Raw genomic sequence first — 27969 nt, 5'->3', positions numbered from 1 at the left:
TGTGGAACCTGGGATCTGCCGCTTGGCTCTCTGAGCCTCCATTTCTTCATCTGTGAAATGGGAGACATCTGGGCACGATCCTGCTGAGGTGTAAAACTCCCAGTGTCCCAGCCCACCCCCAGGCCCTGCCCCTCTGTACAGCTCCCATCCTGCCCCTCCTGGGGCTGTGCTGCTGACCCTTGGGGAGAGCAGGCACAAGGCACCCACAAACATCAGCCTGGGTGACTTCCACGTGTTCAGGGCTCTATGCTGTCTCCTCCTGTGGCTGGAGCCAGCAGGCTGTCCAGGGAGGCAAGGCAGACCCTCCACCCCTGCCCCCCATGCTTACTCATTAGCCAGGGCACAGGGCAACACGGGCTGCGGCCGGCCAAGGTTGCCTGTGGGAGTGCTCAGGCGTGCAGGTGGGCAGCAAGCAGAAAGCTTGGAATGGACAGTCTCCAGGACACAGTTCCGCCGGACCAAGGGGGCCGTGGCCCTGCCCTCTGCAGGCTGGTCCCCGTGGGCTTTAGGGCTGAGGCATGGAAGCTCTTTGTCCTGTCCGGACCCCTGGTAAGGAGGCGGAGGTGAGGCTGGGTGCTAGCGGCTGGCCAGGCACCATTTGGGGTGTGTCGGGGTGGCTCATAGCCCTGTCCCAGGAACTTCCCACATTGACTGTGTTCAGACTGCACCTGGAGCTGCTGCCCAGAGCAGGTGACAGCAGGACAAGTGTCCCTGGACAGTGCCGGGGTGGGGGCCTGTGGGACCTGGCCATGCTCAGCAGGGACTGGTGTATCCTCCTTCAGAATCCTACAGGAAGGTGGGATTGAAACATCTCATGATGACAGGTGATGTGGGATCCATTGATGTGGGAGCCTACAGATCTCCCCAAAGAGGCGTTTGCAGGGAAGAATGGGCCCTCTGCCCTTTTTATTGCCAAAGAAAAATGGCTTTAGGTACATTTTGTTCTGACCAGAAAAGCTAATAGATATGTGCTCCCTGTAAAAGTTTTAGACAAAATAAAAATTGTAAAGAAGAAAGAAATTCATCTCCAATCTCACCACCTGGGCATATCCATTGCTAAGCTTTTGATGGATTTTATCCCTCCTCTTCTCTATTTGTGTGTGGCCTGGCCAAAAGGTTACAGTAACGACATCACTGCAGGACTGGATGCCTGCGCTGGGCTCAGGATCCCAGGCTCTGAGCAGGTGTCCCTGTGCATTCCTGCATGGTCAGGCAGGGGAACGGCCACCTGGGGTTAACAGGCTGCTGCCAATGCAGGAGGAGCAGCACTCAGGTCACTATCTCCCAGCCCTGGTTGCTGTGTCAGCCTCAGCCACATTCTTGGGCCACGTACCTGGTGGCTGATGCAGATCACCAGTGTGAATGCCGGGCAGCAGGCTGAGGCGTGCGGAGCAGCACCCCTGACCCAGGCTGCCCCCTCCAGGTCCTGTTCCAGGTGCTGTCCTTCATGATCTATGTCGTGAGCTCGGCGTTCTGCGGGCATCTGGGCAAAGTGGAGCTGGCATCGGTGACCCTGGCAGTGGCCGTGAGTACAGCCAGGACTGTGTAGGACTGTCCCTCCCGGGCTCCTCCCCCAGGGTTCCAGGGAGAAAATACTGCCTGAGGGCTGACAGCTGCATTCACAGCTGGGACCTGAGGCTGTCACAAGGTGGGACACAGCACATGCGGGCAGGACCCCAGCAGAAGGGGGTGTCTGGCTCAGATGCACATCACAGCTGTTGCTCGGTGAACTTGCCCCACATGCAGGGTCCCCTCCTTGGGCTCTGCCTGACAACCCCTGTGTTCTCTTCTGTGTGGCTTCAGTTTGTCAATGTTTGCGGAGTTTCCATAGGATTCGGCTTTTCCTCAGCATGTGACACCTTGATGTCCCAGGTAGGTGAGCCTCCTAGAGCTAGGCAGGACCAGAGCCAATCCCTCAACTGCTGCAGAAATGGTGGGGGTTGGGGACCCCCTCCCAAGCCCCTCAATGCTCCCTGAACCCGATGGGGCAGCTGTCTTCAGTCCACGCAGCCCCTGAAGATCAGGTGCTGTCGGGAGACTGGACCCTCCCCTTTGAAAGAGTCTGGATAGGCAGGCGAGAGAATCCTGGAAAGAAAGGGGCAGGGGCAGTTCTCTGCCCTGCTCAAATGCTGAGGGTGCATACATGGGACCCCTTGCCCTCAGGGACCCAGAGTTCTTGGCCTACAGTAGACCTAGGAACCTGGGTTGGCCCTGGCTGCCACTTCCTAGCAGGGTGACTTGGCAGTGCTCTCGGAGCCTCGTTTGCCTCCACTGTGATGTGGGGAAATAATACTTTCCTCACCAGGAGGCTTGGGGAACTGGGGGCAGTGGGTAGACAGGTTGGTACTCTGTAAATAGCTGCTGCCGTAATTCTGTGAGCTGGCTGAATCCCTGCAGAGGCTGCCAAACCTCTGCCTCTGAGGGCACTGCATGGTGCCTACTGCATGCAGGAGCCATCCAACCGCTCTGGCACTGCCGGCCAGGCACCCGGGGACGGAGGAGGGGCTCAGCGCAGACTGCTGTTTTGCAGAGCTTCGGCAGCCCCAACAAGACGCAGGTGGGCGACATCCTCCAGAGGGGAGTGCTCCTCCTGCTTCTCTGCTGCTTCCCCTGCTGGGCACTCTTCCTCAACACCCAGCAGATTCTACTGCTCCTCGGGCAGGACCCAGACGTGTCCAGGTACCGCCTGGCTCCTGCTGGGAAGCTGGGGAAAGAGCCCCCAAAGAAGCCCCCCTACAGGCCCCGCAATCAGTCGTAAGCGCCGGGAGGTTCAGGCTTAGGTTTGGGGATTCCTCCGCGCAGTGCGGTGATCTAGCTGTGACCAGCAGAGAGCAGACGAACGGCCAGTTTTAATTTACAGCGAAGAGCAAGACGAGGATTTGCACGGTATTTCCGTCTGTGTCCCAGCACTAGTTGGAGCTTCACCGACATTTTAGAAAAAATGACGAGGGCACCACCCCACATTCCAGAAAGGAGAAAGAGAACCGAGACAATTTCTGATGAATTACACGGTTTATTATTAGAAAGGTCCCTCAGAGGAGTGCCTTGCTCATTTTATATTATGTGCACTTCATTTGGTTATTTCTTGAAAAGAGAGAACTTTTTTACCCCCTTACCACATTTTACTCCAAATTTAAGGTCCCTAGTTATGAGGCCCCTGAGGTTGGGTCCTTGTTTCCTCCTCCTGGCACCTCCCCTACTACTTACTGAAGCTCCCGGGTGTGGGCCGAGACCTGCCCGGGGGCCTGGGGAAGCCTGTCCTCGAACCCGAGTTCCTACAACGCGACCCCCCCCCCCCCCAGCCCCCCTGACAAGGGGCGCCGGTCAGCTTACGCTCCTTTTGCAGGCTGACCCAGGAGTACGTGCTGATCGCCATACCGTCACTTCCGGTAAGCGCGCTGCCTGCCAGCCCGGCGCGTGCAGGCGCCCTCTCCGGGTTCCGGCTTTCTGCCTTCCCATTTGCCCCCCGCCACACCCGCCCCCCGCCACACCCTCCCCCCTCCACCCCCACTCCCGCTGGGGAGGGTGATGGCCCTGCAGCGACTTCCTCTGTGCAGCGAGGATGCTTGGAGGGGTGGGAGAGAAGTTCCCCTTCTCGCCGGTGCAGACCGGCCTTTTAAAAAGTAACAGAATGTGTTTTTCTGGTTAGAAAACCATTTATTGGAGAAACTGTAGAAAGCCTGGGGAAGAAAAATTCCAAATCACCTATAATCCTACCACCCAGAGAGAACATAGGTTCTCTTTTCAGATTACTTCTATTCATGAGTTGTAGTTTCAAGCGCACACACACACCCCGTTTGAAATGAGGCCAGTGTGTGTATATTGCATTATAATCTGCTTTTTCCCTTTCAAATATGTCATTAGTCTCTTGACATGATTAAATAGCTCACATAACAGCCATTTCAAAGGCTACATAGCATCCTATTGTGCCATGACTTATTAACCAATCTCTACATGTTAGGTGTTCAGGTTGTTTCCAATAGTCGCTAATATAAATAATCATTCTTATAGAAAAATTTTGTGAACATTTGTGATAATTTCCTAAAGATGCATTATTGGAATTAGACTCATTCTGTCAATGGCTTTTGATACCAATTTGTACCAGTTGTACTCCCACTAGCAACGCCCTCATCAGCAGAGCATTATTATTAATGTTTTCCAATTAGAAGTAGTTTTAACATGTATTTTATTGCCAATGTAGTTGAACATTTTTTCATGTATTTATTGATCATTTGTTTTTCTTCTGTGAATTGTTTATATACCCTTTGCTTATTTTAGTGGGGTAATCTTTCTCTAATTATAACAACATGTTAAATAATAGCTTAACCCTTCGTCATATATGTTGCAAACACTTTTCAGTTTGTCACTTGCCTTTTAATTTTTTGATATATTTGACTTAAAGAATTTTTAATGTATATGTAACAGTCCATAACCTAACTTATTCTTTATATCTGTCTTTGATGAGCTTAAAAACACTTAACTCATATCAATATTATCTAAAATTTACCATATTCTCTTTGAATCTTTTTATGGTTTCCATTTTTATATCTAAGACTTTAATCTACTTAATGAACTCTTTCTAAGACTAACTATTGACTATTCCCTTCTTTCTCTTCTCCATGAGTTTACAGAGTACTAAATAAGCAGTGTGTCCACTTGGGGCAGTTCCTGAGATTTCCGGCCTGACCCAGTGGTCTGTACATCTACTCTGGAATCCACCACCCACTATTAGATTTGTCCAAGCTTGGTGACACATCACTTACTCTCGGGCAGTTCTGAATCAGTCATGGTCTTGCCAGCTGGAGTTGTCTTCTGTCTCTGGAACTTCAGCACCCCTGTGACCTCCCAGGCACCAGGGGGCGAAGCTCTGGAGGAGAGACCTGGGAAGGGAATAGGTCATGTGACTTCAGATTGCACTAAAAGGTGCCCAGGTCTGGCAGGGTGATCCCCGGCTACACCCACACTGAAATCCCAGTGTCCTGACCTCTTTGGGGCCTGGCCAGCTCCATGGAAACCATGTTTTGGTTCTTCAGACAGAGATGATGGTACCTTGTCCAATGGGGCCTTTGTGCCAGGGCAGGAAAACACCTATAAAGTTATCACTGTGGCAACTCCTTTATCAAATGAAGCAAGTCCCTCCCACAAAATGCAGCTGCAAAATTTAATTAACAATAAAAATACTTACACAATGCTTATCTAACACTTGGAATGCTTAAATATGCCAAATACTGTTCTGTGAGCACTTTACACACATATATGTATATGTATAAATATTAAGTATACACACATTCACACATTATTATACTCATTACAGATGAGGAAACAGGCAAGAGAGGTTATGTAATTTGCCTGGAATCACACAGCCCCTAAGAGGTAGAACCAGTATTTAAACTCAGGCAGTGTAGTTCTAGCTTCGTGCTCTTAACCCCTGTGCTACACTAAAAAAGAAGCAGAGGGCTAAGGGAAGGGAGGGGACAGGATGGCTTTGACAGAGTACAGAAGGGCAGTAGCCAGACCCTGGGGTGGTCACAACCCATGGGCTTGGGCTCTGGCGTGTCCTGTGCACGGCCCCCTGCGCAGCCCTCCTAAGCTGATGGAAGGCCAGGGTTGGCAGCCAGAAACCCTGCTGGGCCCTGCCTCCTGCACAGGCCTCTGAAGTGCTTGCTCTCTGAGCCAGCGCTCCCTGCCTGCTCACCTCCCGCTGTGGCCCAGCGGGGCCCTTAGGGTCCTCTCTCCCATAGGTAGGGCCAAGCGCACACCCAGGTGAAGCCTACCTGCTGGGTGTCAGACATACTTTGATGAAGTAATTGCCCCGAAACTCAGGTATCTAAGAAATATCTGTTAATGTTCATCTGGTTGTTTTTTAGTAGTTGTTGTTAATTTGTGTGTATATATTTTATTTTATACAGGTGGTTTTTCTTTACAACCTGCTGGCAAAATATTTGCAAAATCAGGTACAGGGCCCTGGCTGGAGGGGTGGCCAGCACACCGCTCTGTTCCAGTGGGGAGGGGTGCCTGGGGCTGTCTCCCCTCTGCACCACCTGTGAATCCGCAGTGGCATGTCCTGCACTCTGGTACAGGGGCCAGTGAGGAGCTGAATGTGTCCTAGATGTGCTCACGCTCATCCACACTCCCCTGGTCCTGTCCACCCCTCAGCAAGGCCAGTTTTCATTTATTTCAGGGAATCGTCTGGCCCCAAGTCCTCAGTGGCATCGTGGGCAACGGCATCAATGGCTTGGCCAACTACATCCTGGTTTCTGTGCTGGACCTGGGGGTCAGGTGAGGCCAGTGGGCTGCAGAGGCCCAGTCGGGGAACACTGCCCACCAAGTTCCCCACCCCTCACTGGGGCAGGCCAGTTATCATCCTTGTCTCTCTCGTGGAGGCTACTCGCACCATCCAGAAGTGGGGTGTCCTGAGGAACTTGATGGGGACTTGCCACCAAAGAGAGAGGGACCCCTCCCCAACGGTGTGCCTGCCTTCTATGAGAGGCTGAGAGGGGTGCCTGGCAGGATAGGGTGGTCGTGGTGCCGGCAGCGTCAGTGGCTCCTGGGCGGGGCCAGCACCGGGACCAGCTGCTGAGCGAGCCTTGCCTGTGTCCCTCCATGCCCTGCGGGCTCCTGCACGGGAGCACCTTCCCCAGGGACAGAGCTGGCCCAGGTCCAGCTCTGCTTTCCCGGCTTCCCCAGGGGCTCTGCTTATGCCAGCACCGTCGCCCACATTGTGCAGATGATCTTCCTGTTCCTCTACATCATGCTGAAAAAGCTACACGTGGCTACGTGGGCAGGTGGGGAGACTGCCCTACTTTCGGGGGTGCAGAGCATCAGGCAGGCCAGTCCAGGCACAGGGTGCTCCTTTGGCAAGAAGAGGGCTCAGCTGGAATCCTATGGGAGAAGCCCCATCCCCCACCTGCCTCTGTTTCCTTCGGGGGGTGGGGGGACCCCTTCCCTTTGCTCCATCCCTCAGAACTCCCACCCCCAAGTCCCAGGGTCCCCTCATGCCATGTGCCACAGTGTGGAGCCCTGCTGGAGACAGGCCCAGGGAGCTGTCTGCTGGCTCCTTGATGCCAGGATGACAATTAGAGTAAGAACACAGGTAAAATTCCAGGTGTCAGCCATGGCCTTAGTGCCTGGACACCTGGTACTCATGACACGTTATTATTCTATTTTATTTACATGGAGGAAATTGAGGCAGAGAGAGGTTAAGTAATTGGCCCCAAAGATGGTCCATGGTGGGGGCTGGACTCCATGCTTGTCTCCTCCCAGGCTTCAGGCTCCGAGCTTTCCTGCCTCCAGAAGCCTGGCTCTGTAACCTGTGGGCTCTGTTCCCAGGCATTGAAGGAGCAGCCCTGGGGCCCCCAGGGAGTCCTGTAGGGTGGAGCCCTCTCCAGTCTTCACTGCCCTCTGCCTGTAGCATCCTTCTGCATCCTTGAGCTTGTGCTGTCCTCCCAACAACCCTTCCAGGGAGGCAAGGCAAGGATAACTCAAATTTTCAGATGATGAAACAGAGCCCAGAAAGGGCAGCATCCTTGCCCACGGTCCTGTGGTGTCACAAGCCCAGCGGGAAGCCCTGCTGTGCCTGAGGCTCCTGTCCTGAGCTGCTCCATGGCACTGGCCAAGGGAACTGGTGCCCTGTCTCTGCCCCCCACCCCCATCCCCCACCTGCACTGGACCAGCTGGCATGCTCTGTGTACAATACCAAGTGGCTGGACCTGCTGAGCTGAGCCCAGGAGTGGGCAGAAGGTAGGCTCATAGGGGCACTGCTGCTCAGCTCTCAGAGATTCTGTTCCTAGGCTGGTCCATCCAGTGCCTGCAGGACTGGGGCCCCTTCTTCCGCTTGGCCGTCCCCAGCATGCTTATGCTGTGCATCGAGTGGTGGGCCTACGAGATCTGGAGCTTCCTCATGGGTATGTGGACGAGCAGGACCAGGAGGCCCTGTGGGCAGCTCCCCCAGCTCAGAAGCCCCCTCCGGGGCTGGCCCAGGCCCAGGTTAGGTCCATTGCTCACTCACCTCCCCATCCTTCTGTGAGCTCCCAGAAGGCACTGCCACAGCGCCCCAGCAGAGGTGGTGGAGCCAGTGGGGGAGGGGAGGTTGAAGGGACCAGCAGGCAGGCATGAGTGGGTGGGGCAGGTGTGGGTATTTGGTGCCCAGTCAACTCAAGGCCAGTGCTGCAGTCACCCCAGAGACCTTCTCATCCAAATGCTGCCCTCTTTACAGATAGGAAAACCAAACCCCAAGAACAAGAGAGACTGTCCAGAGTCACACAGTGGCAGAGCAGAGACCTGAACTTGGGTTTCCTGGTCCCGGGCTAGCTCTTTTCATGCCATGCCATATCCTTCAAGGAGTTCAGCTTGAAAGACAAACCACACCGGGAAACAGCCTGCAGCAAATTCTATAACTGGGCAGGATTTTCCTAGAAGGCTGAAGGCCAAGCAGGAACATTTTTTTTTAAGATTTTATTTATTTATTTGTAGGGAGGAAAGGAAGGGAGAGAGAGAGAGAGAGAGAGAGAAACATCAATGTGTGGTTGCTGGGGGTTATGGCCTGCAACCCAGGAATGTACCCTGGCTGGGAATCGAACCTGGGACACTTTGGTTCCCAGCCCGCACTCAATCCACTGAGCTGCAGGAACATTTTTGTAATGAATCTGCTCTTCAAAATCATTTACCCTTGGCCTCCTGAGCAGAGGGGTGTTCTGTCAGCCCAGGGCCCCTTACTCTCTCCCACAGGCCTGCGCAGCGTGCTGGACCTCTCGGCCCAGGCTATTCTCTACGAGGTGGCCACAGTCATCTACATGGTGAGGCTCTGGGGCTGCCTTTGCCACGCCCACCACCCTGGCCCACACCCCCCACTGCCCTGGGGGCATTGTGGGAAGGGGGCAGGCTGCCACTCCTGGGGTCCCTCCCCGACTTCCCATGCCCACCAGCAGGCCCAGGCCCTGCATACTCACACTCAGGCAACCCGCAGCCTCCGCCCTGCAGGTAACACTGAGCTCATATGATGCTACAATTTTTTGGACCTAATTAACACCATTTAAAAACTGGGAGATTTCACATCATCATCTGGATTTTTGCATTTTCTTGAAAAATGGACATTCTGCCTAGTGGTGGGCCCTTGTTCCTGCACCCCCTTTGGAGAGAGCTGGGTGACAGCATACCCTGGTGGGGCATTGCTCTTCTCCCACTCAGTCCCCAGGCCCTTCTTTCCCTACAGCAGCATGGGCTGTCCCTTGTCACTCACGTAAAAATCTGCCAGGCTCCTGGGGGCATGTAATCTGTGAGCCCCTGTCTAAGCAAAGGATTCACAAATGTCTACAGTTACAAAACTCATTTACAAGGTGATTCTTATTTTTACAGATTCTTATTTTTACCAATTTTTTCCATTTAAGAAAAAAACACACTTTTTTTTTTCCTTAAATGGAGCTTTTCTGGCATACTTAAAGCCATATTCACCTTTAAAAAATTCATTTACACAGCAATTTTGGCTGTAGCCAGTCTGCCTGTGATGTTTAACGGAATGGATGGAGTGGATGGGGGGCTGGCTGGCTCACCTGGGGTGTCCCCATCCATCTCCCAACCTCAGATGCCACCCCCTGTTTCCAGCAGCCATGAACACCCTCTCCTCTCCAGGGCCTCCCTGGGCTCACACTGACCTCCTGCCCTCTTGCACCAGGACCTGGGCCACAGGGCCATTGCCAGCCCGGGGCCTCCTTCTGGCACAGTAGTTGCCTGCCATGGGGCAGAGGCTGGCTCCACTGACAGTGCCTCCTTCCCCTGTTCCCAGGTTCCAATGGGGCTCAGCATCTCAGTCTGTGTCCGAGTAGGGATGTTCCTGGGAGCTTCAGACACTGTGCAGGCAAAAAGATCAGCTGTCTCAGGCGTGCTCTGTGTAGGTGGGTGGAGTCCTCTCTTGGGTGGGTGGGGGGCAGGGCTTGGAAAGCCAGGGGAGAGCCAGGCCTGTGGGAGGCAGGGCTAGCTGTGGGAGTGGACAGGTTTACCTTCCAAACCTGCAATACCTGCATTTGGGCCCAGAGCAGTGCCTGCCAATGAGTGGATGGTGCCCCAGCCCTCGACCCAGTGAGCAGCAAATGCCTCCCTTGCCTGACATGTCCCTTCTCTCCTTCTCTGTTGCTGGGGCTCCTGGGCCCTTGCAGGGACAGCTCACACTGCCACTCCCCTTAGTGTGACCCTTTGAAGGCTCCTCTTCCCTGATCCTTGCTTGCCAGCTGCCCAGGGTTCTCTGCAAGGTTGCCCTCCCAGCATCCCTAGGAGCTTAGGACCTGGGCATCCTACGCTCAGAAGGAACCAGTCTTATGTCCTCCACCAAGGCTCTCTGCTTCCCGAGGCTGACAGGGTCCAGATCAGCTCCTTGATGGAGAGCAGCAGTTCTTGGGCTTCTGCATGCTCTGCAGTCCCCTGGAAACCGGGGCAAAAACCACAGATTGCCTGGCCTCACCAGGTGGAGTTTCTGGCTCAGCAGGTTGGGGATGGGGATCTGAGATTCTACATTTCTAACATGTTACCAGGTACTCCTGTTGCTCCTAGTCTAGGAAACCCTACTTTGAGAATCATGGGAAGAAAGGCATTTTAACATTAAGAAAAAAATCCTCACCCAAGGAAATTTTTTTCATTGCTTTTAGAGAGAGGGGAAGGGGTAGAGAAAGAAAGAAATAAACATCAATGTGAGAGAGAAACATCAATTGGTTGCCTTCTCATCTAAACCTTAACCATGGTATAGTCATCTGTGCCCTGATCAGGGATCGAACCCACAACCTGGGTAGGTGCCCTAACCAGGAATTGAACCCACAAACTTTTGGTCTGTGGGACAATGCTGCAACCAACTGAGCTACACTAGCCAGGACAAGAAAGGCATTTTATATGTAGTCCTTTCTACAGGATGGCAAAAGAATGCCATAGTCCAAATGAATTACTCTAAAGCAGGGGACATTGGTGCTGAGGGTGGGGCTGACTTGTACTCACCGGGGCAGGAACTCCCCCATCTAGCCCCCCACCTGCCGTGGGTTGTTTTTAGCCAAATGCTCTTTTGTTTCTTTCAGTTGGCATCTCGCTGGTTATCAGTGCCCTGTTGAGCATCCTCAGAAATAAACTGGGGTATATTTTTACCAATGATGAGTAGGTAATCGGTTTTCTTCACTGACTTCTGGGAGATGTCAGAGGGACTTGCCGCCAGCCCTCAGTCCTCAGAGATTTGTCACACGCCTGGCTCGGTCCTGGTGTTGTCCTCACAGAGAGGAGGCCAGTGTCTGTGCTTGTGCTGCAGGCCAGGGCCTCCACCTCCTGCTCGTCAAGAGACAAGATGCTTGTCGAGGGGCAGCACAAAACTGGGGCTCTTCTGGAGCTTAGGAAGACCCACAGACATGCAGAAACCCAGGGCTAGGGGTGTCGGGCGCGTGAGGGGCAGCGACCTCAATTCCCAACATTTTGGGGAGATGGTGTACTAAAGGGATATAGCTGGGTCCCTAGGAATATAGTCATGTCTTCGTGCTCCCAATGAACGCTCTTTTCTGTTCTTCTGCAGAGAAGCCATCGCCCTGGTGAGCAAGGTCTTGCCCATTTACATCGTCTTTCAGCTCTTTGAGGGCATCTGTGTGAGTACTGCTGATGCGCCTGCCCTTCCTGAGGCCTCACAGTAAATGCCCAAAGTATTTGCTCATGTCAGCTCTATTTGTATTCACAATAGTGACTCCCCCTTGCCTTCTGCAATTCCAGCAGCCCAGAAGACGAGTACAGATTAGCAGAGCACTGAAAAATTGCACCAGTGCAAACTCTCAAATCCTCTTCCTTCCTTGTTCCTTATGAGCAGGGCCACGGACACTGACTGGTGCCCCTGACTGGCAGGAGCTCAACAGCAACCCTGCCCTGGGGCTAGGGCATAGGGACATTCCTGAGAAAGGGAGTGAACCCAGAATACAGAGTGACTTGAATTTTCTGTCCCTTTGACCATGAAAGGACAGATCCCATTTAGTGCAGATTTGAATTACGTGAGTTTTTAAAAGCATGGCATAAAAAAAGAAAATACTGAAGTCTCACTTTATACGCCAGATTTGAAATCCAGTGTCCTCTCCTTTGCATCCTGGGTTGAGTGAGTCCTTCAGGAATGCATCCCTTACATAACATCCAACAGCTCTATGTAGGATGTGTGGGCTTAAGTAGTGACACAGAGCTCCTGCACTCAAAAAAATAACCCACTGAAATTGTATTTATGGGGGTTTTCCCATAGGACTCAGGGCATACTATCCAGTCCGCTACATATTCTAGAATTCACCTTGGGATCTAGCTGGGCATTCAGGAGACACACTCGGAACACATGCTCTCAGCCTCGGCGGAACTGCTTCCCCTGGGCTGTGTTCTGTCATCATACCGTAGTTTTTATCATGGAACATTGAAAGAAACTATCTTATGGAATCTATTATTGCTTTCTTCGGGATGCTGTTAGGATACTATTCATGTCTTTTCTCCTGACCACTGATAATGATTGGGAACAGCTTTGCGGTTCTCAAGAAACGAAGTATGCTTCCTTCTCCGGTGGGCAGCACTTCTCTGCTGGCTCTGTCCAGGAGCTTGGAGACAAACTGACAGCTGCCAGTCATAAGGGGCCTGAGAGCTCATGTATCTGCATTCTATTGTCTTTCTGCCTATCTATGTTGACATTATTCTTAATTCATGTTTTCCACTAACCTTATTTTTATTTTGTTCTTTTATTGAGTTATAATTTATATACTATAAAATTCATGCATTTTAAGTGAGTAATTTAATGATTTTAAATAAACTCAGAGGTGTGCCACCATTGCTGCAATCCGGCTTTAGAATCTTTCCATCAACCCCCCGGATTTCCAGGGGCGTGTTCTGCAGTCAGTCCCTGGCCAGCCCCAGGCAGCCCGCTGATGTGCTTTCTGGGTGTGTGAGCCTTGCCTTTTCTGAACATTTCTTACAAAGGAAATCATACATAGTCTTTTGTGACTGCCCCTTTTCTCTTAGGATAACGTGTTTGAGGCTTATCCATGCAGCAGCATTTTTCAGGACTTCAGTCCTTCTTATGACCAAATAACAGTCCATTGTGTGGATGTAACACATTTGCTCATCCATTCATCAGTTGGTGAACATGTGGGTTGTTTCTCGTTTTTTGGCTATTATGACTAAGGCTGCTGGGAACAGTCTTGTACAAGTCTTTCTGTGGATGTATGTTTTCCTTCCTCTTGGGAGAGTCCTAGGAGTTGAATTGTTGGGTTGAATGATTAGTTTATGTTTAACTTTCTGAGAAACTGCCAAAGTGTTTCCCAAAGTGGCTGTGATGCAGGCATTGTGGGGGTCCAGGGACCTGAGGGTCCAGGCATGACTGTGGGTTCTTGGCTTCATGCAGGAAAGAATCCGAACTATAGCCAGCACAGAATTTGAAGTGGAAGAGAGTTTGTTAGTGAAGCATTGAGACAGAGAGTGGGTTACTCCACAGACAGAGAAGCGCCCCCACACCTTTAGCAGAATTTGCTTCCTTTTTGAGGTTCATTTAAGCAAGGGAGATGTAGGGTATTCAATAAGGGTGAGAAATATTCAGGGTCTTCCTGGAAAAGGGGTGGAGATTTCTCAGAGGGTCTCTGTTGGCCAATTTCTGTCCTTCTATGTAGACTTTTCATTTCTGATCAGGAAAGGTGCCAGGTGTGTTGATTAGCATGCTAATACATTACAATGAGCGTATAATGAGGCTGGGGTGACCGTTAGGTAAAATTAGTTGCCTTGTTGGATGAAACTGGTCTCTGCTGGTATTAAGCCATACATCTGATGTGGGGTGATCTTCTACCTTCTTGACAGCTCTCGTAGCTTTGATGGATCACAGCTGTTCACAACATACCCATCTCAGCTCTACCATGTTACATCCCTACCAACAGTATGTGAGAATTCTACCTTTGCTGCTTCTTTGCCAAATCTTGGCATTGTCTGTCTTTTAAAGAAGTTACAGGTTTTATTTTTAAGAGCAGTTTTCGGTTCACAGAAAAATAGGGCAAAAAAAATTAGAGTTTCCATTGTTAAAAAACAAATTCTATTTGAAATCTAGTTGGATTTATTTTTTTTTTTTATTTTTAAGGATTTTTTTTAAGACTTTATTTATTTATTTTCAGAGAGGGGAGGGAGGGAGAAAGAGAGAGAGAGAGAGAAACATCAATGTGTGGTTGCTGGGGGTCATGGCCTGCAACCCAGGAATGTACCCTGACTGGGAATCGAACCTGCAACACTTTGGTTCGCAGCCCGAGCTCAACCCACTGAGCTACGCTGAAATCTAGTTGGATTTATTAAGTGATTCATGAAGGCAGCATCCCATCTAGCAATGAGAAGGGTGCTCAGAGGGGTTGGACAAAATGGAAGGTTTTTATAGGAAAAGGGTGAGGCAAGGATATAGATCAAAAGAAAAGAAAGGATTATTTCTGGGCCCCAGACATCTTTTCCTCAGGGGAAGAGAAGGGCAGGGTTGTTATCATGCGGGTTGCCTCTCCTTTCTGTGGGGGATGGAGAGGGCTCCTGTGACAGATGACCTTTCCAGATTGATCAGAAAATTCCAGACTGGTCGATTAAGATTATATTTCTGGGAGAAGCTGAGACTGCACCTAGATCAAGTGTGAAATCTAAGTTTGCTCTCATGGGTTTTAGCCCAAGTGCTGCCTTTTTTGGCCTGTGGTTTTTCTCTTTATGACCATAAACCACCTCCCTCCCCTCAATTTTCTCTATTATCAACAGTTATGTTAGTACGGCATGTTTATAGAATTGATGAAAGACTATTGATGTGTTATTATTAACTGAAGTCCATGGTTCACATTAGGGTTCAGCTCTTGGTTGTACATTCTATGGGTTTTGACAAATATGTAATGAAGTGTACCCACTATTATAGTATAGGAATAACCTCATTACATAGAACTCCTCTGTGTACTACACACTCATTTCTCCCCTTAGCCCTGGGGACCCCCTCCCTGAACCCATGGCAGTCCCTGATATTTTTACTGTCTCCATGTTTTGCATTCTGGAGATGTCTTATAGTTGAAATTGTAATGTATGTAACATTTTCAGATCGGCTACTTTCACTTAGCAGCATGCACTTAAAGTTCCCCCTCGCCTATTCATAGCTTGAGAACTCATTTCTTTTCAGCACCAATATTCCATTGTCTGGATGGACTGCAGTTTATCCACTCATCCATTGAAGGACATCTCCATGGCTTCTAAGTTTTGGCAATCACGAATAAAGCTATAAACATTCTTGTGCAGGTTTTTGTGCAAACATAGTTTTCAACTCTTTCTGCCCATACTTGGGAGCATAATTATTAAAGAGTATGGTACTGTTATTATATTTTTAGCTATGTAAGAAAATGCACATCTGTTTTTCAAACTGGCTGTACCATTTTGTTTCCCCATCAGCTGCGAGAATTCCTGTTGCTCCACCTCCTCATCAGCATTTGGTGCCGTCAGTATTTGAGACTTTAGCTATTCTGATAGGTGTGTAGTGGTGCCTCATTGTTGTAATTTGCAGTTCCCTGAGGACATGTGATGTAAAGCATCTTTTCATATGCTTATCTGTTGTCAGTGTATCTTCTTTGGTGAGGTGTCTGTTCAGATCTTTTATCCATTTTTAAATTGGGTTGTTTTTTTTGTTGTTGTTTTAAGAATTTTTGTATATTTTGAATACCAGTCCATCAGATGTGGGTTTTGCAAAGAATTTTCTGCCAGCCTGTGGCTTTTCTTTTCATTTTCTTAACCAAGTCTTTCACAGAGCAGATGTGTTTAACATTAATGAAGTCCAACTTCTCAATTTTTTCTTTCATGGATCATGTTTTCGGTATCATATCTAAAAAGTCATCACCTTCACCTAGATTTCCTCTTATAGCATCTCCTGGAGCTTCCCAGTTTTGTACTTTGCATTTAGGTGTATGCTCCCTTTTACCGTTTATGAAAGGTATAAGATGCATGTCTATACATGTGGCCCCTGACTTATGATAGTTGAGTTAATGAGTTTTTGATTTTACAATGGCATGAGAGCTATATATATAAGTTACATGAGATACTTACTACTTTACTATAAATAGGCATTAGATGATTTTGTCCAACTCTTGGCTAATGTGTTTTGAGCACATTTAAGGCAGGCTAGGCTAAGCTATATGAGGTTTGGTAGATTAGGTGTATCAAGTGCATTTTGACTTATGATATTTTTAACTTACAATGGGTAGGTAGGTCAAGGGGCATCTGTATTCATCCTTTTTGCCTGTGGATGTGCAGTTGTCCCAACACCATTTCTAGCAAAAACAACAACAGCAACAAAACAAAACAAAACCTCCTTTCTCCATTGAATTGCCTTGTTCCCTTGTCAAAAATCAGTTGCCCGTTTGCACGGGTCTATTCCTGAGCGCTCTGCTCCATTGATTGTTTTGTCTATTATGGTGCCAACACCACACCGTGTGATTACCGTAGCTTTGTAGTTAAGTCCTGAAGTTGAGTAGTGTCGGTCCTCTGACATTGTTCTCCTTTAACATTGTGTTGGCTATTTGGGGTTTTTTGCCTTTCCACATTACCTTTAGAATCAGTTTGTCGATATCCACAAAATAGCTCTCTGGAATTGTCCCTCATTTTCACTGTAGCCATGCTAGTGGGTCTGTACTGGTTTCTCACTGTGGTTTAGCGTGCATTTCTGTGATGGCTAACGTTGAGCCCTTTTTTATGTGTGTTTACGATCCATTTGTATGTCTTTTTCAGAGCCTATTCAAGTCATTAGCCCACTTGAAAATTGGGTTGTTTGTTGTCTTAGCTTGCTAGGGCTGCTGTAGCATAGTACCAAAAGCCGAGTGACTTAAAATAGCAGAATTTGTCATCTCCCAGTTCTGGAGATCAGAAGTCCTAGCTCAAGGACCGGGTTTCCACTGAAGGCACCAGGGAAGGATCTGTTCAAGGCGTCTCCCCTGGCTCCCAGGATCCCGAGGGCTCCTCGATTGCTGTCTTCTCCCTGTGTCTCTCCACATTGTTTTCCTCTGGGCATGCCTGTCCACCTCTGTTCAAATTTCCCCTTTTTGTAAGAACATCTGTCATTCTGGGTTAGGGCCCACCCTGATGATCTAATTTCCACTCCATCATCTGCAAAGCCCCTATTTCCAATTAAGGTCACCTTCCCAGGTCCTGAAAACTGAGACTTGAACATCTTTTGGGGGACACAATTCAACCCATAAATAATATAGGGCTGGCCAAAAAGTTCAACTGGTTCTTTTTTTCTTTAAGATGGGTCTGGTAGTATTTAGTTGTCTTTAACTTCATTTGAAACAATTTTGTTAGATTGTATGGTGACAGCTGCCCTATCAGTGTGCATTAAAAAAAAACTTACCCAAATTGGTGAATTTTTGTGTAGCCATTTTAATATGGAAGATAGAAGGAAATATGTGACATTTTCAGCATATTATGCTTTATTATTTCAAGAAAGGTAAAAGTGCAACTGAAATGCAAAAAAAGATTTGTACTGTGTGCAGAAAAGGTGATCAAACATGTCAAGAGTGGTTTTCTAAGTTTCATGCTGGAGATTTCTCACTGGATGATGCCCCACAGTCAGGTAGACCAATTGAAGTTGATAGCAATCAAATAGAGAGGTTGAGAACAAACAACGTAATACCATGCAGGAGATAGCTGCCAACATACTCAAAATATCCAAACCAATGAAGTTATTGGTGAAAATGAAAAATGTGTCTTTTATTTTACAGAAAAAACTAAATGGGCAACCCAATATTTACCTTCTTCTTATTATTGAGTTGCAAGAATTCGCTGTATGTTCTACATGCAAGTTCTTTATCAGAAGTATGATTTGCAAGCCCAGGCTGTGGCTTGCCTTTCATTTCCTTACCAGTCTCCTTTGAGCTGCAACAGTTTGCACTCTTAACATAGTCAGTGCCTCAATTTCTTTTCTCTTAAGGCTCATGCTTTACTGTCATATCTGAGAACTCTTTGCCAAACCCAAGGGCACAAAATTTTTCTCCTATGATTTCTTCCAGACATTTTATAGTGTTAGCTCTTATGCTTAGGTTTATGGTTTATTTTGAGGTCATTTTGTGTGTGGTATGAGATAAGTATCTAAATTTATCTTTTTGCTTACCCATGTCCAGTTGTCCCAGTACTATTTACTGGCATGTGCAAGGCTATCCTCTCCCCAGTGGATTTTCTTGGCATCTTTGTCAAAAATCAATTGGTTATAAATGTACTGGTGTATTTCTAGATTCACAATTATGTTGCATTGATTTATATGTCTATCCTGTGCCAGTATCACACTGTCTTAATTACTATAGCTTTAGTGTGCATTGAAATCAGTTATTATGAATTTTCCAACTTTGTTGTTTTCTTTTTTTATTGCTTTGGCTCTAGTAGATCTTTTACATTTCTCATGTATTTTAGGATCAGCTTTTAATTTCTACTAAAAAGCCTACTGGGATTTTGGAAGGAATTATGTTGAATCTATAGAGCACCTTGGGAAGAGATGTCATCTTAACATTCTGTGGACAGGAACATCTCTCCAGTTAGCTAGACCTTCTCTAATGTAGCAATAGTTTGTAGGCCACTGGTCAGTGGACAGATCTCACACTATTTTTGTTAAGTTTATCCCATAATATTTTGTTCTTTTTCATGCCCTTGTGAATGGAACTTTTTTCTTGGTTTTTAGCTTGTTCATTGCTAGTTTATAGAAATATAATTGATCTTTGTTTATTGATCTTTTTCCCTGTGACCTGGATAAACTCATTCTACTAGTTTTTTGGTGTGTGGATTCCTTAAGATTTTTCTACTTATAGGATCATGTCATCTTGTGAATAAATAGTTTTACTCCCCCTTTTCTTTGGCTAGAACCTCCAGTGCAATATTGAATGGAAGTGGCAAGATCTCTCATGTACGCCTGTGCCCAGTGTTGGGGGAGTGTGCAGTCTTTCAGCATTAACTATGTGATCTGCAGGGTTTTGATAAATGCCCTTTATCAGGCTAAGAAAGAGCCCTTCCACTCCTAGTGTGCTGAAACATTTTCTCATGGATTTGAAGAATACTTTCATGCATCTATTGGGATAATCACGTGGTTTTTGTCCTTTATTCTATTAATATGGCATAATTATACTGATTTTCAGTTGTTGTACCTTGCATTCCTGGGAAAACCACCCCTGATCATGGTGTATATCTTTCCTATATATAGCTGAACTTGGTTTGCTAATATTTTGTTAAAGATTTTGCATCTACATTCATGATGGATACTCGTCTATAATTTTTATCTTTTCATCATAATATCTTGATCTGGCTTTAGTATCAGGGTAACATTGGCCTCATAGAATAGTTTTGGAAGCATTGTCTGCTCTTATGCTTTTTGAGTTTGTAAAAAAATTGGCATTATTTCTTCTTTAAATATTCGATAGAATTCACCAATGATGCCATCTAGGCTAAGATTTTGACAGAAGATTTTAAATTAATTCAATTAATTTACTTGTTATAGGTCTATTCACCTTCTATTTCTTGTTGAGTTCATTTTGGTAATATATGTCTTTCTAGGAACTTATTCACTTCAACTAAATTCTCTAGTTCCTTGGCATGAAGTTGCTCATAATATTCCCTTACAATCCTTTTCTTTAGTCAGTAGTAACACCCCTTTTTTTGTTCTTGATTTTGGTCATTTGTGTCTTTACTTTCTCATTTTCTTGGTCTTACTTACCAACGTCAAATCCCTGGTAAGTGTTTGTCAGTTTTTCAGATCTTACCAAAGAACTACAATTTTTGGTTTCAGTAATTTTCTCTGTTGTTTTTCTATTGTCTGTCAATGATTTCCACTCTAATTGTCATTATTCCCATTTTTCTGCTTTATTTAGGTGTAGTTTGCTCTTCTTCTTCTTCTTCAAAAAATATATATATGGCCCTGGCTGGTGTGGCTCAGTGGATTCAGTGCTGACCTGTGAACCAAAGTTGTCGCTGGATCAAATCCAAATCAGGGCACACGCCTGGGTTGCAGGCGGGGGGTTGTGAGAGGTAACCAGTTGATACATCTCTCACACATGGATGTTTCTCTCCCTCTCTTTCTCCCTCCCTTCCCATCTCTCTAAAAATAAATACAATTTTTTTAAAAGTAAAAAAAAATGTGTGTGTGTGTATATTCCAGAGGAAGGGAGAGAGAGACACACACACACCCCTCAACCTAGGCATGTGCCCTGACCAGGAATCTAACCCGTAACCTGTTGGTTTATGAGATGATGCTCCAAGTAACCGAGCCACATCGGCCAGAGCTAGTTTGCTCTTCTTTACTAGTTTCTTTGTAAAGGAATATTAGTCTATTGATTCGGGACACCTCTCTTCTTTTCTGATGTAGGCATTTATAACTATGCATATCACCCATAGTACTTATTGCTTTAATTGCATCTAACACATTTTGATATGTTCTTTTTCTTTTCATTCAGTTTAAAATATTTCAAATGTTCTCTTGTGAGTTATCCTTTGACCCAGGAGTTTAGAAGTGTGTTGTTTAATTTCCACATAGTTGGGTTATTCCCAGATTTCTTTCTGGGAGGCATCTCTAACTGAATTCTGTTGTGGTCAGAGAACATACCACATTTTGCATGAGTGCAGTGTTTCTAACTGTCCCAAGACCTGCCTGGAGCCTAGCACTTGCCCGCCTGGGAGTCTGTTGCGTGCAGCCCTTCCCCAGGCACTGCTGTGCATTTAGTCACTTGCCTGGACTATTCTTGTGAGTCCTGCCTCCAGTCTGCAGCTGCTATCTCTGCTTAGTTTTGTTGTTTAGTTTCTTTCTTGTTTATTTTTACACTTAGCTTCCTAGGAGTCACTCCTACGTCTGCATAGCTCAGTGTTCAGCCAGTTACTGACTGTGGTTGACTATGGTGTTCGGACATCTCCGATCAGCAGGAGGCTTCCATTTTCTGCTGAAGGCTCCTCATGTGGATTGGGGGCACTTTCCAACTTCAGGTTGTTTCAAGTCTGTCCAGCTTTTACTTCCTTCTGGGTCCCCCTGCATCTCTTCTGTCCAAGCACAAGCTCCACCATCTGGGCTGTGTGGGTGGCATGGGTCTGCTCCAGGCTCTGCTACACCTATGCACAGCCTCCAGCCAACCTTCGGTACATGGAGAACTCACCAAGCTCCCCACCCCCAACCTGCTGCTTTACTTTATGGAGCGCTCCACTGAGTCCCTGTCTGTCTACCGGCTCACTGCTTCTCCGAAATAGATCCACAACCTAGGGCTGGTGGGGCTACTGGCCCTTCCTGTGACTGCCACTGAGATGGTTATTGTGCATCACCATGCTCTAAAGGGCCTCTCCACCTTGACACTACTGGCATTTGGGGCAGGGCCATCCCTTGTTGAGGGGCTGCCCTGTGCAGTGTAGGATGTTCAGCAGGACCCCGGTCTCCACCCACTAGATGGCAATAGCAGCCCCAGTTACAACCAAAGCCATTGCCAACACCTCCTGGAGGGCAAGGCTGCCCTCTGGAGTAAGAATACTGGTCCACAGCATATCAGTCATAATTTTGGAGAAGTCTTTTTTATAACCAAAATCTCATCTTCTGTGACATGATATAATAATGAGAAATGTGTGCACCATATTTCAAAGTTCAAGAGGCACACACCTCCTACCCCCAATGTGTAACGTCTTTGCTTCAACATATAAAAGCAAACCGCAAAAATTCCACATTCATCATCGTAACAAAATAAAGACCATGACATATCCATTGATCAACAGTGCTGACAGAGCATGAGCTATGCCTGTGTCCCTCAGTTCATTCGGTCTAGGGTCAGTTTGGGAGGCCGAGACTGGTAAAATAAAGCAGCATCTGTACTTTCTCCAGAGCGGGCAGGGGCTGCCCATCTTGGATGGAATAAGACAACCCCTTCACTTTCATGTAGTAGGCGGAACAATGGCGCCCAAAGAAAGCCTGTTTTAATCCTGGGGCCTGTGAATGGTAGGCTGTTTGGGAGGAGGATTTTGCAGATGTCATGAAGGATCTGCAGATGGAGACCTTCCTGGATTGTTCAGGTGGCTCAGAGTAATCACAAGGGTCCTCATGAGTGAGAGAGCAGGGCAGAGTCAGAGATGTGACCACAGAAGCAGAGGGGCAGCGAGGCCCTTGTGGTCAGAGACTGGGAGCCAGGGGAAGCAGGCAGCTTCCAGATGCTTCAAAAGGCAAAGAAACAACGTTGCCCCTGGGACCTCCAGAAGGAAGCAGTGTTGACTTGAGCTCAGTGAAAACCATTTTGGACTTCTAATCTCCACAACTACAAAATAATAAACATGTCTCATCATAAGCCACTCCATTTGCAGCAATTTGCCACAGCAAAAATAGAAAACTAATGCATCACATCTTTGTATGGAGTTAGTCCAGCCTCCCAGACCTGCACTCTCTCGTGAGGCAGTGGTGGTGTGGAGGTGCAGGCTGAGGCTCTGCAGTTGTGTTCAAGACACAGCTGCTTTGTGTGATGCTGGGCAAGTGGCTTGACCTCCCTGGCCCAGTCTTCTCCTGGAAGAAATGGGGCTAAGCACACCCTCGTGTCATGAGATTACAGTGGGCCATGGGATGGGACTTGCTTCGAAAGTGTCTGTCACATTAGACCACCCTCTGTCTCATCACTGCTAACCCCCTTCTGCCTCCCTCCCAGTGCGTCTACAGTGGAGTCCTGAGGGGAACCGGCAGGCAAGCCTTCGGAGCCCTGGCTAATGCGATCGCCTATTACGTCATCGGACTCCCACTAGGCATCGTTCTGACCTTCCTGGTGGGAATGGGGATCGTGGGTACGTGGTGAGAGGGAAAGTCAGGGGAGCCTGAGTTGTCCCTGGACACTCTCCCCATTGTCACTTGTCTCCCATAGGCCTCTGGCTGGGCATGCTGGCCTGCGTCCTGCTGGCAGCTGCTGCCTTTGTCACCTACACTGCCCGGATAAACTGGAAGCTAGCTGCAGAAGAGGTGAGTCTACAGCCCCTAGCCTGGAGACACGCTCACCTGGCCAACCAGGTAAAGTGACCGCTCAGCGGAAATCCCCCGAGCACATTAGGCCTCAGCAGCAGTGACGGATGGGGCCACAGCCTCAACATCTGCTCCTGTCACTGGAACTGGACCCAGACAGTGCCCATGCAAGCTGCACACCCTCCGACTGTGGAGAAACACATGCCCAAACACCGCCCTTGGCCAGCCATCTGAACCCATGTGTATCTGGGAGTGTGCATGACTTTGGGGGAGGTAATACATTACTCTGTCCACCCTCCTCTGGGGAAGGCTCAAGTTTGCTCCTCAGACACAGAAGTGGCCTGGCTCAGCCTGAAGGCAGAGCACAGAGGGTGTGTTTTCTTGAAGACCCCAATTCCTAGCAGGGCAGTTTTGCCCTCAGGTGGGGAGCAGGTTCATCTCGGCATGTAAGGTAATGGTAAATATGGATTTAAAATAGCACCACTTTAAAGCACATGCCCCACCCACCAACTACGAGTATATGAGCATGTTCTGCTTTAGCGTGCAGTTTTTTATTTTTCATTTCTTATTTTAATTGTTGTTCAAGTACAGTTTTCTTTTACTCCCACCCCAGCCCACCCCCCAGTCCTCCCCACCTACCTCCCATTTCCACACCCCATAGTTTTTGTCCATGTGTCCTCTATACTTGTTCCTGTAAACCCTTCCTCTTTCCCCCTAAAATTCCCTCCCCTCTTCCCTCTGGTCACTGTCAGCCTGTTCTCTATTTCAGTGTCTATTTCAGTGTCAGGTTATATTTTGCTTGTTTGTTTTGTTGTTTAAGTTCCTGTTAAAGGTGAGATCATGTGGTATTTGTCTTTCACTTCCTGGCTTATTTCACTTAGCATAGCATGCAATGTTTTAAAGGCAGGAGGTGGATGCTTCACGACATCCAGTCAGGGAGCTTCTGGGGTGTAATCAGAAACCACCCCCAGTAGGCAGAGGGCAGGGAGAGAGCACAGAAAGACGGAAGCCGCTTCAGATTGCCAAGCAGCAAATTCAACAAGCAAGGGAACCTACATAGGAGGCTTGTCTGAGGTGACAGCTAGATGACTCTGCACCCACCTGCCAGAATCTTCAGAGCTTATACAGAGGCCTTAGAACTGGGCCTCAGTCACGTGCCCAGTGTGGGTCATCTCATCAGCACATCGCCCTCTCGGGGCTGTGTCCCTACACGCCTTGAAGGGCAGGGAAGGCAAGCAGAGCACACGTTACAGGTACAGGGGAGGGAGTGGGAGCCTCCAATTCCAGGTCCGGCTCCCAGTTGAACCAGCAGTGACATCTTCCTGATGGCCTTCCCCAGCAAGGCCAGCAGTGAACGGGAGGGCTGGCAGGCTGACCCAGGCCAGCTCTCTCCTTTAGGCCCAGAAGCGCATGGGGCTGCCACAGCAGGGCAAGGCGGGCATGGCGGATGAGGCGACTGAGGCCAGTGAAGTGAGCACGACCCCCAGGCTTGGGCCTGACACAGCTGCTGCATCTTCAGGTAACACTGCCAGGGCGCTTCCACGGGGCTCCTGTGAACATGCCAGGGGCACGCTGCTCCGGGCTGCCCTACGTGTCTCAGGTGATGGGGAGCCAAGCAAGCCCAATCCTCACCACATGAAAATGATACAGTAAGCCCCAGGAAGAGGACACTAGCATCCTTCATATCCCTAGCCTAGTGAGGCAGCAAGCTATAGCCCCATAGTCAGATGAGGAGGCAAGGCTGAGAGCTTCAGCCTCTTCCTCACCGACCCTCGACTGGCAAAGGCAGGAGATCAGATCCGAGCCAGGACCCATCTGACTGGAGTGTGTTCTCACCATTCAGCTCCAGCTCAGGGCAGGAGGCCACGACCTGGCCTACCACTGCTGGTCTGGGCAGGTCAGCCTGGCTTCACTAACTGGAGTCAGGGTACCTCCCCTGTCTCCCCTCTGCACCTGTCAGACAGACAGGCACCTCTGCTTTATGTCCAGTATCTCTGAGATGAAACGATGGCCGCAACTCAAGGCACAGGTGCCCTCGTGCCTCAGGGCTTGCACCGAGTGCCAGGCTGCAGCATGCAGCCCAAAGCCCTTTGTCATCCCAGTGGCCGAGTCTTAGCCAGGGATGCCCAGACCGGCGCAACGATGAGCCAGCTGAGACTCTGGGAATGGCTCGGTCAACTAAACACTTAATATGCATTCTGAAGTCATATGTGAAAGTTACATTCAATGTGTCATATGTCCTGACAAGGAAAGGCTGAGACAGAACACGCTCCATCCACTCTCTTAGCAGTAACTAACTTCATCTGTCTCTCAACTTCAGTTTCAGATGCTCTCCCACCTGCTCCCCTCCTCTGACCCTGCTACAGAATAGCAGACGTGTCTCTATCACACAGGCATTTTTATTGTCAAGTGCAGAGGTCCCACAGCTAACCAGTCCCACAGCAGGACGCATGCAACCAGGCAGTTAGCTTTGGCTTCCTGCCTCCAAGGATCTTCACGCTGCCACCAGCGTTGCTGAATTTGCTCCTGTTTGTCTTTGCAGTGGCCACGAGCAGCAGCCCTGGCATTACCCTGATGATGTACTCACGGCCCGAGTGCCATGTGGACCTCTTCAGGACTCCAGAGGCAACCCACACCCTTCCAGCTCCTTCCCGCAGACTGTCAGGGAGACAGCTGGCCCTCCGCCGAGGGGCCGCTCTGGGGGCGGCAGTGGCCACATTTACTGCGGGGCTCATCGTGAGGATCCTGACCCACAGGCACTAGGGAAGCCAGGGGTGGCTGCCTCCACTGCATCCCCACAGGTCTGCCCTCCCAAAGCACCAGTGAGGTCCACTGCATGTGGACCCTTTGGACCAGTCCTCAGAAAAGGGCCTTCAGCAGGTGCCTCCTGTGACAGAGGGGCCTGAATTGTGCAGACTGACAATCCTGTCGTGGTTAAATGGCTTTCTCTCCTCTGACCTGGACTGCCCTTTGGAAGACACCAGCTGACCAAAGAGTGAGGAAACTGGGATCACCACTATGATTCAATAATGTAAACAGCTTCAGGTTGGACATTTCAAATCAAAACAAAACCATGACATTAAAAAGTATGCATTTCCTAGCCATGGTCTTCTGCCCAGGTCTGTTCACAAAACCTTTGGGAAGCTCTGGAAAAGGAGGTAGTGGGCCGAGAGCCCCATCTGTTGCCGGCTCCCCTAACTCCTACTGTGAGATGCATCCCCCTCCTCCCCAGCCTGGGAGGCTATCCACAGACTCTTCCTTGCCTTTCCTCCAACCCTTTCATCCCACTGACATTCCCCCCATCACCGGCCTTGAGAAGCCCTCATTCTTACAGTAGCAATGTGAGACAAACGAGGGCAGTGAAACCCAGATCATTCTGCCACAGGGCCTCAGGTGAACTCAGTGTTGGGCCACATCCTAGGATGCCTCTTCTGAGGCTGGTGAACGTTTCTGGGCTCCTTGCTATCTCAGCCCACATACCTCCATGGCAAGTGGAGGGCAGACTGGCCTCCACTGCCAAGTTGCCTTCGCTATAAATAGCTATAAACACACTAACACAGAGAATGGATTTACTGATCAAGGACAATAGGAAAAAGAATGCAGAGTTTAACTCCCTGTCTTGAAGCACCAACATGCTATGAATTCAGCTTCATGGTGTTTTCAGTGCCCGTGGAGATATCCCAGGCCTCCTGCTCAGCCTCTGTCCTTGTCTGTGATGTACCCCTTTCATTAGTGAGCTTCTAGCACCAAATAAAACACCAAGGTACAGGTCATGGCTAAGTAATATTGTTTCTCCAGCTGTGCTCTACAGTTCACAGGTATTGAGGACAAAGTATTCCCCAGTTGACTGAGTTTGGGAACCACACTGGCACTTCACAGGCTCCACACGAGCTGCGCCTTTAATGCGCAAGCAGACTGGACAGACCCCACGAGGCAAGATGGGCAGTGGGACCACTTTCAAGTAAAACCTCATGGGGTCAGATCAGTGAATGGGGCCTGGGGAGAAGATCCTGACACCGATTCTGGTGTGTGCTTTCTCCACACCACTCAGCAATTCTGACACCCACTGATTGTCCCTGTCTACCTGGAGGCAGCATAAGATCCCACAGGTGAAGGGCTCAGCCCCACAGGACTGTCCTCCCTTCTCCCACCCCCAGCTCCAACTTCAGACCCCAGTCACAAGTCCAGGTTGTCACCTGTGCTTCTGACCGACCAGCTGCAGATTGGAGGGTCCAGGAACCCCTCCTGGGGTTCATTCAATTTGTTAACAGTGGCTCACTGACCACAGATAACCAGTTCACTATAAAAAATATATAACTAAGGGACGGCAGCTGGAAGCGATGCACAGGGCCAGGTGTGGGGTTGGGGTCCTGCCCTCCACACGCTGTCCTTTGGGGTTTATGAAGCCTTCATTCTGTAGGCATAGATCAACTCATTGGGCCTTGGTGACATAACTCAACCTCCAGCATCCCTCCCCCAACCCTGAGGTCCAGGGGTGGAACTGAATGTTCCAACCCACTAATCACAAAGTAGGTTTCCTTGGCAACTAGACCCTGTCCTTAGGTCCTGTCCAAAAGTCGTATCATTACAGTTAACAAGACACCTTTATCACTCTCGTCACTTAGGAATTCCAAGGATGTTAGGAGCTCTGTGGCAGGAATAGCTATAAAGACCATACATAGATTTATTCTAAATTACCAGAACACAGAGGATGCAGTTGGAGAAAGCCTAGTTACTACACAGGTACACTGAAGAACTAAGGGAGCCAAAGCGGCGCTGGGCTCTCCTGGTGCTGCCTCTGCGCCAAGCCCGCCCTTGTTTCCCTGTCCCAGCTTTAGGAAACACACTCTCGAAACAAAAAAACAAGTAACAAAAAGCCAATGACAAAGTAAAACATGAAAACTATCTTCTTAGCTAAGAATTTAAAATGGGAAAGCATGACTTAAAGTTGACAAATAACTGCCTTTGACAAACTAAGTAAGTAAAATTGGAGAAAATTTATGATCAAA

General features: G+C 48.7%; 1 protein-coding gene across 3 annotated transcripts; it reads left to right on the top strand.

Moving 5' to 3' along the window:
• The first annotated feature begins 358 nt into the window (after positions 1–358).
• On the top strand, positions 359–27814 carry SLC47A2 (solute carrier family 47 member 2). 3 transcript variants are annotated; one of them, XM_036032916.1, is made up of 17 exons: positions 359–549; positions 1424–1525; positions 1804–1872; positions 2531–2679; positions 3347–3389; positions 5910–5954; positions 6182–6279; positions 6688–6785; positions 7791–7904; positions 8728–8795; positions 9782–9890; positions 11055–11130; positions 11537–11606; positions 22656–22788; positions 22866–22960; positions 24359–24479; positions 25503–27814. In XM_036032916.1, the coding sequence occupies exons 1-17, from the start codon at positions 427–429 to the stop codon at positions 25721–25723; spliced, it is 1734 nt and encodes a 577-aa protein (XP_035888809.1). In that variant the 5' UTR covers positions 359–426; the 3' UTR covers positions 25724–27814. The 3 variants fall into 3 exon arrangements, with proteins under 3 accessions (XP_035888809.1, XP_035888808.1, XP_035888807.1); XM_036032915.1 differs by lacking the exon at positions 24359–24479 and having other exon boundaries at positions 383–549; positions 25503–25666; XM_036032914.1 differs by lacking the exons at positions 359–549; positions 1424–1525 and adding an exon at positions 1533–1648.
• Positions 27815–27969: the final 155 nt, after the last annotated feature.

This window comes from Phyllostomus discolor, chromosome 8 (genome assembly GCF_004126475.2).
Source record: "Phyllostomus discolor isolate MPI-MPIP mPhyDis1 chromosome 8, mPhyDis1.pri.v3, whole genome shotgun sequence".
Lineage (NCBI taxonomy): Eukaryota > Metazoa > Chordata > Mammalia > Chiroptera > Phyllostomidae > Phyllostomus > Phyllostomus discolor.
Note: the sequence above shows the minus strand (reverse complement) of the source record. Positions and strands in the feature narration are given on the sequence as shown.